Below are 13,720 nucleotides of genomic sequence, written 5' to 3' on the forward strand. Positions count from 1 at the left end.
TTACTGGTGGTCCTGGGCCCTGGGGACATATGCCTTGCCTCAACCAGGGCCAGGCTTTTTTTGCCCTGGCTCCAACCTGGTGGAATGAGCTTCCAGAAGAGCTACGGGTCCTGCGGGATTTGTCAACTTTCTGCAGGGCCTACAAGATGGAGCTCTTCCACCAGGCATATGGTTGAAGCCAGAGTAGCTCCTGGCGCTGCCAGCTGTGGATCTCTAGCTGAAACCAACTAAGTCCCTTGCTCCCAGATAGAGAGTAATAGACCTTTGCTGAATGGGGGGAGGTGAGTGGGTTACATAATTATCCGCCATCGTGATATTTTGTTTTAATTACATTTTAATGGGTTTTTATGGGATTTTATTGTACTTATGAATCTTTGTAAACCGCCGCAAAACATTTGAGAGTTTCGGTATATAAATATAAAGATAATATAAATATAAATAAAATTTTAAAAATCCCTATAAATCAGGCATGCGATATAGCAGTTTACCAGTTTTGCCTTTTCTTAAATACCAGCACAGATAATGAAAGTCAATTGTCCATAATAAACACATTAAGGTCACTGGGGGAATGAGGACTATAGTTTGCAGAATCAGAAGACCTTTATTGGCATATAAAGAAATGACAGAAGAAAAAATACATTACAAAGCATCAATTGTTCTACAGTTATGGGACCTCATAACCAGCTGTACAAACTTGGCAACCGAATCAATAACTTGAGTGTTTTTGTTTCCTAATAGGAAAATGATCTTAGCCTCATCCAGTCACATCCAGTCCTTGTTGTTTAGGAAAAAAATGGGCTGATGAGCTGCCCACGAATAATGACATAGAATGGACAATAGAAAAACACATGTAGGATGATTTTGACGCAGCCAGAATAACAGGGACATATTCTTTTAGAGTAGGCTCTTTTTGTAAATCTCCCTTGAAGAACAGCTGAAAGAAGAGCATTAAATCTTGCTAGCATAAATGCTCACCACAGTTTGGGGGCTGTTAGATGGTAAAAATATGAAGTAATGGATCCATAGCTTGGCAGAAATTCCAAACTCAAAGGAGAATATGATCCTCTGGCTGTCCCAGTGAGATTTTGTAATAGCCTTTCATAAACTTTGATGGTCAGACAGTTGGTTCAGATTACTTGGAAATGCTTTACAATTTACATAGATAAGTAGACATGAAGCTGCCGTATACTGAACGAGAGCATTGGTCCATCAAGGTCAATATCGTCTGTTCAGACTGGCAGCAGCTCTCCATGGTCTCAGGAAGAGGTCTTTTCGTGTCACTTACTTCCTGGTTAAGGTGACCAGATTGTCCCACTTCTGGAGGGACATCTGGGGGCACCTGGCAAATTGTTCTTATGTTGCAATTAAATATATATATATATATTACAATACTATTTTTGCGTTCTATGAAAAAATTGTTGCTCCATATAGACCAAATTTTTAATCAACACCCCCCCCCCCCAGCCTGGTCAATGGTGTCCCGCTTTACCAGTGTTAAAATCTGGTCACCTTATTCCTGGTCCTTTTAAGTGGACATGCCAAGGATTAAACCTGGGACATTCTGCATACAAGGTAGAGGCTTTTTCAATGAGCCCCAACACGTTCAATTTTCAATGATGTTTCAACATTTATGCAGTTAATTTAAAATTATCACCTGGAGTTTAACAGATTCAGGTAATCTTGTTTGCAGCAAGCCTTTTAGTGGTATTTTAGTTTCCTTGATTGCCTTTTCGCCAGCCTCTACAGCCTTTTCTTCTATTTGCGTAACATCTTCCTTATCTGCTCTCTCCATAGCATCTTCATTGGGCTCGCCAAACACACATGGATCAATCAGCAGTAAAATCTGTTTAACATCATCATCATCAAAAACTCCCATTATGAGTAAAGTTCCTATAAGTTTAAGAACAGGAACAAACTGGAACTCAACTTTCCCTCCCACAGGGTCTCGTATGTGAGCTCCACTGCAGTAGACCGCTTCTGTTAGCATACTTATAGCCTTGGACTTCAGTATATCAAGTGGTATCTCTGGACTAGGTTTTTGATGATCCTCGTGAGACAAAATAAAACAAGGAGTAGAGAACTTAAAATCTGGTTTCAAACAGGTGCTAAGTCCTACTCCAGGTAAACCATGCCTCTTTTTTTCATCTGGAAATAATTTAATTTTTCTTGTTTCATCTGTAATTGGAATGATAAATTCATTGTTCATCATAAGCTTAGCTTCCTTGGAATATTCTAAATGGATGCTGATAAGTAAGTCATAGAATCCAGATCGTAAGAGTCCAGGTAAATATTGATTATCTATTGTGTAAAATAACTGAGAAAGATCCACATGGCTGCAAAGAGCATAAGCTACTCTGTTGTTGCCCAGTGCACACACAGAGCTATAAAGTTTTAAAGTATGGTAGTGGAACCTCATCAAATCCTCTTGTTCACATAGCTCCAAAATATCAATACACCTGAAATGAAAGGGGGGGGGGGGACAGAAATGCAATCACTGAGCTTCCTGGGGACGTAAACCAAATATATCCAGAAATATTTAGAAACAAGTACTTCTGATGTGTTAAAGATTCATATATAAAAACCTGCATGCCCCCAAGTAGTGATTTTGTATTGTTTAGCAACATTTTGTAAAAAGATGAAAAGACAGAAAATCTTCTAGTAGAAGACATGGGCAAAGTTATATCCTTCAAAAGCCCCTTTAAGTTAACGGGCTTTGAATGTGTGACTGCTTAGGACTTGCATCGTACATGTAGCTCCCTTGGAAATAGCATTCAAAGTAGTAAATGATTATTTTTTACTGTAGTAACCCTAAAATACTGGATCATCACCATCATGTTACGTATTTTAATAACATTGCAGGAATGCAATGAATTCTGCAGTGAATTTTGACAAGATGCATTCTGTTATTTCTTAATTGGCCTAAATGTAAGGGAGAAAATCAACTTCTAGGCTAGGTTCCAAATGGAAACTTGATATAAATCTCTTATTTACCAGAGGCTTTTTTCAGATTTATGATTTAATATTTTGTAACATAATATAGGAAGGTAGTACTGAGTTATCCATATATTGCAATAATCAAGCCTTAAGTAAACTGTCATAAAGCAAAGCACCTTGTAGTAAATAATAATTTGTAAAAAGATTAAAATAATAAAAACGAAGGCTCTCCATCATTCAAAAGAAGTGTTTTATGATAAATCAAAAGGATGGAAATGTATAATACAGAATATTCTCTTAATGATCATGAAACAGAAACGAAGGTTTTGCACAGAGTTAAATGAACTTCAAATCATTTCTGCAAACATGATCAAACCTGCTAAGATGAATCATATGAGGAAGGGATTTTCGTTATGTGTGGATCGGGAATTATGGGTTTAAATCTGTCAGGAATGTTCAAACACTTGCAGTAAATGGGTTTAAGAAGGCTATGAGCAGGGCCCTACAAGGGATTGCAGGATTCATCTCATCATCAGACTGGGCAAGTTGCTTAGGGGGAATCTACGAGGAAATGTAGGTTCCCCCCCACCCTGTAAAATCAGCCCTTCTGTCACAGCCTGGACTTGTCCAGGTGTTAGGGGAGGCCATCAGCACACTGGGAGCCATCCTGGTACTCTTAATGGCCAATTAATCAAGCAAGTGAGGTAACCTAAGCTGAGAAAGTGTTATTGGCCAAAGGTCATCCAGTAAATTTCCCCAGCAGAATGGGAATTCCAATCCTAGTCTGAAACACTAACCACTACACAAAACTACCTTTAGTGGGTGGTCAACATTAGCAAACAGCTGGGCTTGGGTGAGAAATGCAACAGCCCTGAGAAGAGCCCTGCCTTCTCCCACTGCCTTTTACTAACAAAAGCCAAGCCTGGCAATACAACTGTGGTAGGCTAGAAACAACTACTGAGCTCATCTCTTAGGGCCTTTTTGCACGGGGATCTTTGTTGCAAATTGGTCACTGAATGAAAAATCGCCATTTAAAATAGTGGAATTCGTTGTTATGCATACCTGCCTTTGTAGTGGAATCAGTTGCGTTTTTTAGCGTTTCCCACAGGCTTCCGGTCTCGGCAGAAATCGCTAGAAAGGAAGCGCTATTGACAAGCTCGTCCCGCCCCTGGCCGTCAAGCAGCCAATGGGCAGCCGTTAGCATGCTCCCAAACAGCCCCTTTCCCTTTAAGGAAGGTTTAAAAAAAAAAAAAACACAGACCCATTGTAACGAATCTGGGTAGATTCGTTGCAACGGAGAGACCCATCCAGCTGCCTGGGGTGTTTGAGCTGTCGTTTGATTGTTTGATCGTTAACACGCTGCCTCAGAGTGAAAAAAAAAATCCCCCCCCTCTCACGGGCCCGATTTTCGGCTGAATGGAATGTGTGAAATGTGTGTGCTTAGTGACTGAAGGGGAGGGACTGAAGCCGGGAAGCCTCTGTTTGAGCTGTCATTTGATCGTGGCCACGCTGCCTCCGAGTGGGAAAAAAAATCCCCCCCTCCCCCCCCCCCTCACGGGCGCGATTTTCAGCCAAAACAGTGTGAAAAATAAAGGGAAAATACATCAGCAAACGGGCTTCTGCGGGCTTCTTGTGCTTAGTGACTGTAAACAGCTCTGAGGAGGGACTGCAGCCTGGGAAGCCTCACTGGCTAAACGGAGGCTCGCCGGTGCGTTGATCTCCACTCGCTCGGGGGAAAAAAAATGGCGATCGCTTCGCCGGAAGTTTGGAGGACAGGCTCAGGAGGAGGGACTTTGAAGAAACCGCAACAATGTTAACGCACAGGTCTTTATTGCTATTGTTGCAGATTGGTTGCAGGAGTGTATCGCTTTCCGGAGGGTGAATCCACTTTTTGGGATTCCCCTGAAAGCGCTACAACGAAGCGCTTTTTGCTGGTCGGTTTCAGGAGTGTTGCAAATTGTCTACGACGTCGTGCGTTAAGGCAAATTAGTAGCGTTTTCAATTAGCAACCATTGTGCTATTTTGAAGCCGTGCAAAAAGCCCCTTACTTAAAGCTCCTTTTATCAAAGCACCCCCCCCCCCATTTGTTTGTTTTGAGATTTCAGCTTTTTCTGCAAATCTGGGGCATTTGTAGAAAGACTTGTCTTCTCTGATCATGGTTTCATTTTCCAAATGTAAGTATCCTAAGATTTGGCCAGGTGAAACTTTCTCTGCAATACTCAGAATACCAAGAAAAATTCCGCTGTACCTGTTGCCTGAGTAGTCATAGTTGTACAGTGGGGAACCTGAAAAGACTTGTGCATCCCCAGTTTCATGTTCTCCATACTATTTCCTCTTTCTCTTCAACTGACACCTACATGAACTCAACCTTCAGTGCTTCCTTCTCTCCTCCCCACCCGCCTACAAACCTTTTATCTGTCGCCCCATCTCCAGCTATAGTTATTATTTGTTTACTTCATAATTCATTTATAGCCCATTAAGGGAATTCACAGCACCTTACTTCATTTTCCTCTCTTAAATTTATCCTCAGAATCACCTTGTGAACAGGGTAAAAACCCTTAGAGATAAACTCAGTCACTGAAGACAAAAAGACCATGCAGAACTTAAATTGATAATGGGTCTGATTCTTCTTCTCCACTAAAAGGAAGCAGGAGAAAAATCCTCTCAAATCAAAGCCTTTGCTTAAGATATCCTTCAGATGGTGAGCTAACTTGGAGAACTTATCCAACAAGAACCAAGATCTCATTTGAAACTCTCAAAAGTAACCTATGCAAACTATGGAATACACCAATTTATCCTGGGTAATTTGAAACCAGACAGGTTTATAATACTTTATAACCCTCGGATCAAGTGTTGCATCCAGTGGGATTACCAATGTGGTTTGAGGGGTGGGAGTGCCCCCTATGAATCTTTTTAGCTGCAAAGTTCTCTGTAGCTGGCCTGTGCATGTGCAATCCCAGTGTGGGGCTGCGCTACAAGATGAACCTCCAGTTTGCAGAAAAATCAAAGCAGTGAAGCAAAACAATCAAAGAAACTTAAAGTCCTGAGAAATGAAAAGATGATTATTGTGTAGATGACATAAAAGGAAAACAAGATGTTCATGCAATATTTTTAGTTACTGAAGCAAACAAATATGATGTCCAGAAGGCAGTGGCTCATATGGCAGGTGGAAAGGAATATTGATGACAGAGTCATGGGTACAACATGACCATGGAGCTCTATCAAGACCCTCCACCAGGAGATTGGCAGTGACTGGAGTAATCCCCCTGGCCACTGCCAAGCAACCAATAGAGGGAAGCTTGGAACTGAAAGCAAATTGTGCTCTTTAAGCTCCATTCTTTATTAGCTGGTCAGCTGTGGCTGGGCAGTTTGGATCAGTGGGTGATATGGAAACAGGGAGGGAAGAAAGAGGCCTTTAGAGGCAGCAGGAAAGAACTAAAAAAGGTAGGTGCACGGAAAAGCAAAAAGGCAGAGCCAGAGCAACAGGGGAATCAGAAGCAGCGACACATTGAGAAAACATGGAGAGAGCAAAGGGGAGGGATGCAATTCCCCCTCCCCCAATCTCCTTTTTATGTGATCCCCAGCTCTCAAGAATACATTCTTGCAGCTGTTCTTAAGGAAGTTTCTGCAGTACCTGCTTTCTTCAGGAATATGAAGGGCCATCATCTGCAAAGGCTCCAGACATTGCACTACCCAGCCATGGCGATCACTTACTCGCTCAGCCTCAACTTTCAGGAAACTGTTTGGCATTCTGCTCCACACAACTGGAGTGAGTATTTGGACATCCAGTCGAGGAGGGCACTGGGGAATAGGGTTTTTTCCTTCACTTTTAAAGATTGCTGCTGATAAAGGCATGGTGTTCTGTAAAAAACAAAACAAAACACATGGATACATGTATCTTCAAATTAAAGTTGCTATTACTAGATAGTGTGGATTAAGAATTATTATTTTAATTAACCGAGTGTAATTCTAATGTATCAACTAGCTTTGGTCTACTGTATGTGACCGAATGTTCATGCAATCCAGAAATCTGTTTCCAACTTTGGACTCACGAGAACCAAAAAGGTCAGGGATGAAATCAATTTTAGAAAAATTGCAAATGTTTAAAAACCATAGAAGCATATCTATTTGGCATACATAAAACATATGAGCGAGTATACCAATGGCAAAAAAAAAAATTGACCCTGGCCTAATGCATTTCAATCTAACAGATCTTCATCAGAAGTCAATTGTACAGATGCACACAAATATAGTTAATTGTAATGGCTTATAGCTGTTGACCATTTTTTATTTTGCAATATCAGCATATTTTGAAATTAAGAGACAAAGCATTATTGGAACACTTCCATTTTTAAATATGTCCTAGATATAATTTCATTAATGGTTTTAGAGGATAGTAGGAGGAGACTTCTTACTGATGGAGACCCTGTGGATTGTTCCTGGATTTATTTTAAAGTCTATGAAACTTATTCACAGTAATTAAAAATACCTTTAATTTACCAAGTTCAAACTGCACCAGGTTTGTGCTCGTTGGATGTAAAAAAACAGCTGGAAATAATTTTGTGTTTGGTTCAACCTGAAAAACATATTTATCACAATTAAAACACAGCATGAGCCTATTATTAATTCACACCACATACATTCCGTAGTGCATTTATTAAATATTAGAAAAAAGACAGCAAAGAGATATCATCATAAAGGAGTATAGTTGTAAAACAGCATAAACTGGGATGAAAAGCAGTACTGTGGTCTTAGATCACATCATCCATTTTAAATTGCATCGTTGACTTTTAGGCCAAATGCATGTGAGTTCATGTATGCACACATTAAAAAAAATACACACAGAGGGATATTCACCTCATATTTCTAATGGATAGCTGGATATTTACTCAGACAACAGAAGTTGCATACACAAGTGCAGTCCTGGTCACTGGGAGAGTTCCCCACCTGTACCTAGCCTCCTGTCTAAACTGATTTTAACTAAAGCTTTGCCTGTAAAAGAACCTGTCAGTGTACAGCTTGCAGCTTCCAAAAAGGTGCAGTGCTCAGACATGACTCTCTACCTTTTGTCTAGTGGATCAAACAACAAAAAAACAGTTCCATTTGACTGAAGGTATCTTTATTAATGGTAACTGCAGGACTTTGGCCACCTCATGAGAAGGAAGGACTCCCTGGAGAAGAGCCTAATGCTGGGAGCGATCGAGGGCAAAAGAAGAAGGGGACGACAGAGAATGAGGTGGCTGGATGGAGTCACTGAAGCAGTAGGTGCAAACTTAAATGGACTCCGGGGAATGGTAGAGGACAGGAAGGCCTGGAGGATCATTGTCCATGGGGTCGCGATGGGTCGGACACGACTTCGCACATAACAACAACAACAAGCAGGACTTATAGGACCAGCTTCCTTGTTGGGTTAAGGAATTACAATACATAATTAAGCTGTTTCCACGCCAGGGTCATCTTGGTTTGGTTCTGCAGATTCTTAATAGGCCCTGAACAGCTGAGGATGGAGCAGAGTTATTTTTCTGTTGCCCCAGAGTGTTGGACCAGAACCAATGGGATTAAATTAATTCAAAATAATTTTTGGGCAAATATCTGGAAGTTCCTGACAGTTCTCCTTCTTTGGAAATTTTTTAAACAGAGGCTAGATAACCATAGAATCATAGAAGATAACCATAGAATCATAGAAGTTGGAAGGGGCCATACAGGCCATCTAGTCCAACCCCCTGCTCAATGCAGGATTAGCCCTAAGCATCCTAAAGCAAACTATCTGACAGAAATGCTGATTGTATGAACTTAAGGCATATTGTAAGTGGGTGGACAGGAGGGATTGTATAGATGCTTGACTCATGTGGCCATTTCCTGTATATTGCTGGGGGTTGGACTAGATGACCCTGGATGTCCCTTCCAACTCTATGATTCTATGAAATGCTACTATCAGCTCAAAAATGTATCCAATTTTGTTTCATAAACAGCCATTATTAATGACCACTACACACTGATAAAGGAAGGTTAATCCTGTTTAATTGCTTTGGAATAAAATTATACCTGATAGAAAGTTCCCAGTTCCTTTCCATTGGCTGTGAATGATAAAATTCCAGTAGCCAATTCAACAAGGCATCCAATTTCTAAATCAACATTACTACGTCCTGATCTCTGTGTAGTAACAGTTGGTTCTCCTCCCCAGACCATGTAGCAATTGCTACGTTTTACACTAAAAAGAATCAATAAGAAACAATCAGCATATGTGGAGACCTAAGCACTGTGAAAAAAGTACTTTTAAAAATATTTTTTATTTTACCCTTTTGATTGCCATATCCTATTGCAGGCCACATTACAAAAGAAATATACATGATAAAATGTTCTACTAAAAATCAGACTAAATAAAAATATGTGGAAATTGCTCATCCCATATAATAACTGAATAATAACTGAAGTTTTCTACGTTTTATGTAAACCGCCTTGAGCTTCAGGGGAGAGCTATACATATGGATTGGTTTTAATGATTTTATTGTAATTTTATTGTATGGGTTTTATTGTAATTTTTATCTTGTAAACCACCGTGAGCCTAAGGGAACGGCGGTATAAAAGTTTAATAACAACAACAACAACAACAACAACAACAACAACACATACATACATACATACATACATACATACATACATACATACATACATACATACATACATACATACAGTCTGGTAAGTGAAGTCCAAATCTGGTTTAGTGTTTGTAAAGATCCCAGCTGAAGGGACTTCTATAGATGTTTAGGTCAGTCACCAAGAATACTTATGTCTGTACATAGGGATTTATGACTGAATAGGGATTTCTGACCTGCCTGGCTGACAATTTCATTTATCAAATGGTAGATGAACCCACAAGAGGTTCAGCCATACTGGACTTAATACTGACCAACAGGCAAGAGTTGGTGGATGAGGTGAAGGAGGTGGGGACCCTAGGGGGAAGTGACCATGTCCTCATAGAATTCCTTTTGAGATGGGGAGCCAAGGAAGCTTGTAGCCAGACGCGGATGTTGGATTTTCGTAGGGCAAACTTTAATAAACTCAGAGACATGATGAGTGTCATACCATGGACGAGAATGCTGGAAGGGAAGGGAGCATGTGAAGGGTGGGCGCTACTCAAACAAGAGCTATTGCATGCTCAATCAATGACTATCCCAGAAATACGAAAACACTGCAGGAGCTCTAAGAAGCCTATTTGGATGAACAGAGAACTTCAAGAGGAACTAAGAAAGAAAAGGAAAATGTTCAGGAAATGGAGGGAAGGACAGAGCTCTAAAGAAGAGTACCTACAGGTTACTAGGCACTGTAGATCAATCATCAGAAAGGCCAAAGCTGAGAGTGAGCTAAGATTGGCCAGGGAAGCCCATTGTAACAAGAAAAGATTTTTCAGTTACATGAGGAGCAAACGTAAAGTAAAGGAGGCAATAGGCCCGCTGTTGGGTGCGGATGGACAAACTCTAACGAAAGATGCAGAGAAAGCAGAAAGTCTTAGTGCCTATTTTACATCTGTTTTTTCCCACAGGTCTAAGTGTTTAGGCACATCTAGAGATGGCTGTAGCCAAAGGATAGTGTCTGGGTGGCAGGTTAACATGGATAGAGAGGTGGTCGAGAGGCATTTAGCTGCACTGGATGAGTTCAAATCCCCTGGTCCAGATGAAATGCACCCGAGAGTACTCAAAGAACTTTCCAGAGAACTTGCACAGCCCTTGTCCATCATCTTCGGAACCTCTTTAAGGACTGGAGATGTCCCGGAGGACTGGAAAAGAGCAAACGTTATTCCGATCTTCAAAAAAGGGAGGAAGGATGACCCGGGAAACTACAGACCAGTGAGTCTGACCTCTGTTGTGGGGAAGATAATGGAGCAGATATTAAAGGGAGCGATCTGCAAACATCTGGAGGACAATTTGGTGATCCAAGGAAGTCAGCATGGATTTGTCTCCAACAGGTCCTGCCAGACCAACCTAGTTTCCTTTTTTGACCAAGTAACAGGTTTGCTGGATCGGGGAAATTTGGTTGATGTCATTTACTTGGATTTTAGTAAAGCTTTTGACAAGGTTCCCCATGATGTTCTGATGGATAAGTTGAAGGACTGCAATCTGGATTTTCAGATCGTTAGGTGGATAGGGAATTGGTTAGAGAACCGCACTCAAAGAGTTGTTGTCAATGGTGTTTCATCAGACTGGAGAGAGGTGAGTAGCGGGGTACCTCAGGGTTCGGTGCTCGGCCCGGTACTTTTTAACATATTTATTAATGATCTAGATGAGGGGGTGGAGGGACTACTCATCAAGTTTGCAGATGACACCAAATTGGGAGGACTGGCAAATACTCTGGAAGATAGAGACAGAGTTCAACGAGATCTGAACACAATGGAAAAATGGGCAAATGAGAACAAGATGCAATTTAATAAAGATAAGTGTAAAGTTCTGCATCTGGGTCAGAAAAATGAAAAGCATGCCTACTGGATGGGGGATACGCTTCTAGGTAGCACTGTGTGTGAACGAGACCTTGGGGTACTTGTGGATTGTAAACTAAACATGAGCAGGCAGTGTGATGCAGCGGTAAAAAAGGCAAATGCCATTTTGGGCTGTATCAACAGAGGCATCACATCAAAATCACAAGATGTCATAGTCCCATTGTATACGGCACTGGTCAGACCACACCTGGAGTACTGTGTGCAGTTCTGGAGGCCTCACTTCAAGAAGGACATCGATAAAATTGAAAGGGTACAGAGGAGAGCTACGAAGATGATCTGGGGCCAAGGGACCAAGCCCTATGAAGATAGGTTGAGGGACTTGGGAATGTTCAGCCTGGAGAAAAGGAGGTTGAGAGGGGACATGATAGCCCTCTTTAAGTATTTGAAAGGTTGTCACTTGGAGGAGGGCAGGATGCTGTTTCTGCTGGCTGCAGAGGAAAGGACACGCAGTAATGGGTTTAAACTTCAAGTACAACGATATAGGCTAGATATCAGGAAAAAGTTTTTCTCAGTCAGAGTCGTTCAGCAGTGGAATAGGCTGCCTAAGGAGGTGGTGAGTGCCCCCTCACTGGAAGTCTTCAAGCAAAGGTTGGATACACACTTTTCTTGGATGCTTTAGGATGCTTAGGGCTAATCCTGCATTGAGCAGGGGGTTGGACTAGATGGCCTGTATGGCCCCTTCCAACTCTATGATTCTATGATTCTATGATTCTAATACATGTGTAAAATGGATTTATAAAGAAAAACAAGTCCCTGACTTACCAGAGGGCCTCACTGGTGCCCCCCTACATGAGTGGTCACTGTGTTGTGGGGATTGTCACTATCTCCCCAACACTGGTGCAACTGCCATTGCTTGAGCCAACCCCTCTGCCTTTCTACCACCCAGCCAGTCAATCAGGTGTCTGCAAGGCTGCCTTGGATAGTGTGACCTAGCAGGCATACGTGAAGTGGACAATTTTTCCTCTCTCTCCCTGCTCCACTTTAATGTAGTCCTTCCTGAGCCCAAGCTCCATTCCACCTCAATTATTTCACCCCTCAGCTTGTCAGCTGTGCCTTGTTTGTCAGTTTTGTTCCTATGTTTGATGTTGTCAAAACTTGCTATGTGTTTTTGGCACTGGATTGGATTCTTTTTGGGGATGATTGAAACTGTGTACCCACCATCCTTGTTGGGGGCCCTATTAAGCAGATTTTGGAACATGGGGTAAAGGAGGCATGCTGAGCTTGTGGGCTGCTGTCTCTCCCTGCCCCCAGGAGGCAGGGGGAGCACAGGTATTTCCATATCACTTTTCATTGCATGGATTGTAAGTGCATGGCAGGCAGGTCGTTTGATGTCTTGAACAATTGCCCTATGCCATGTCAAAATTGTGCAGCTGTAAACAATAAAGTTTTAATCAAATTCACTATGCATAATTTAGTGAAAATTGTAAAGAAAGAAGAACAAATGTATCTTGGATAACATAAAAGGATCAAATAAGATTTTTAAAATGTAAGGACCTTTCTAAATATAGGCTTGTATCCACTGAAAAGTCTCCACAGATGGAAGGGATTTCCTTTCCTCTCCCTGTAGTCCACAATGACCTCTGCTGGTAGGGGCAAGGGACTCCTTGGGAAAACCTAAGTAGGGCACGCAGAAATTCTCCAGAGGATCCAAGCCACAGTTAAAGATTAATTTAAACATGGATTATTTAACAGGTAGTTTTTTAATGCCATACCTTTCGTGAACTCTGCCTCTTTCATCTCCCAGAGTAACTGTAACTGTGCAGTTCTTACTTAAGTCAAAATGTTCACTGTAAAAGTGATAGTCAGGAGTTACCCAACCAATCCACACTGAAGACAAGTCTTGACCAGCAAAGATCCGCACTGAGTAAAAGTACTGAAACAAGCAAAATACAGTGAACTTATCAGAATAAACAAACACATTACATTTCCAAGATTTATTCTTAGCATGGTACATTTTTGAAAGAAAATTTCACTCCATGCCATAAATAGAGAAAAACAGAAATAATTCATAAAATTAGTGTAGCTAGTTAGGCACTGAATATCTATTCTCCCTTATATCACGCAGAAATGCTGCCAAAGCTTAAGTTCCCATGGCTTAGAATATGAGCTTCAGGAGTTCATAATGCTTACATTTCATTAGAAAGATGAGCATTTCAGCCTTGAAATGTTCTCCATCTTGAATATAAATCTAAACCAAAGTAGAACTTCCTCCAACCTCACCCTCTCACCACCTATGTTGCAACAAATAGACATACTGCAGTAGATGCAACGGATGAGCCAATAAATGAGAGG

General features: G+C 41.2%; 1 protein-coding gene across 1 annotated transcript in view; it reads right to left on the minus strand.

Moving 5' to 3' along the window:
* RYR3 (ryanodine receptor 3) overlaps positions 1 to 13,720 on the minus strand; it is a 367,896-nt gene that overhangs the window by 194,076 nt on the left and 160,100 nt on the right. The window contains exons 31-35 of the mRNA XM_077322945.1: positions 13,141 to 13,301; positions 8,980 to 9,145; positions 7,424 to 7,510; positions 6,569 to 6,795; positions 1,655 to 2,456 (exon numbers count right to left, since the gene is read on the minus strand). Of these exons, the coding sequence (XP_077179060.1) occupies positions 1,655 to 2,456; positions 6,569 to 6,795; positions 7,424 to 7,510; positions 8,980 to 9,145; positions 13,141 to 13,301 (1,443 nt within the window). The remainder of the gene's footprint in view (positions 1 to 1,654; positions 2,457 to 6,568; positions 6,796 to 7,423; positions 7,511 to 8,979; positions 9,146 to 13,140; positions 13,302 to 13,720) is intronic.

This window comes from Paroedura picta, chromosome 2, assembly GCF_049243985.1.
Source record: "Paroedura picta isolate Pp20150507F chromosome 2, Ppicta_v3.0, whole genome shotgun sequence".
Taxonomy (NCBI): Eukaryota; Metazoa; Chordata; class Lepidosauria; order Squamata; family Gekkonidae; genus Paroedura; species Paroedura picta.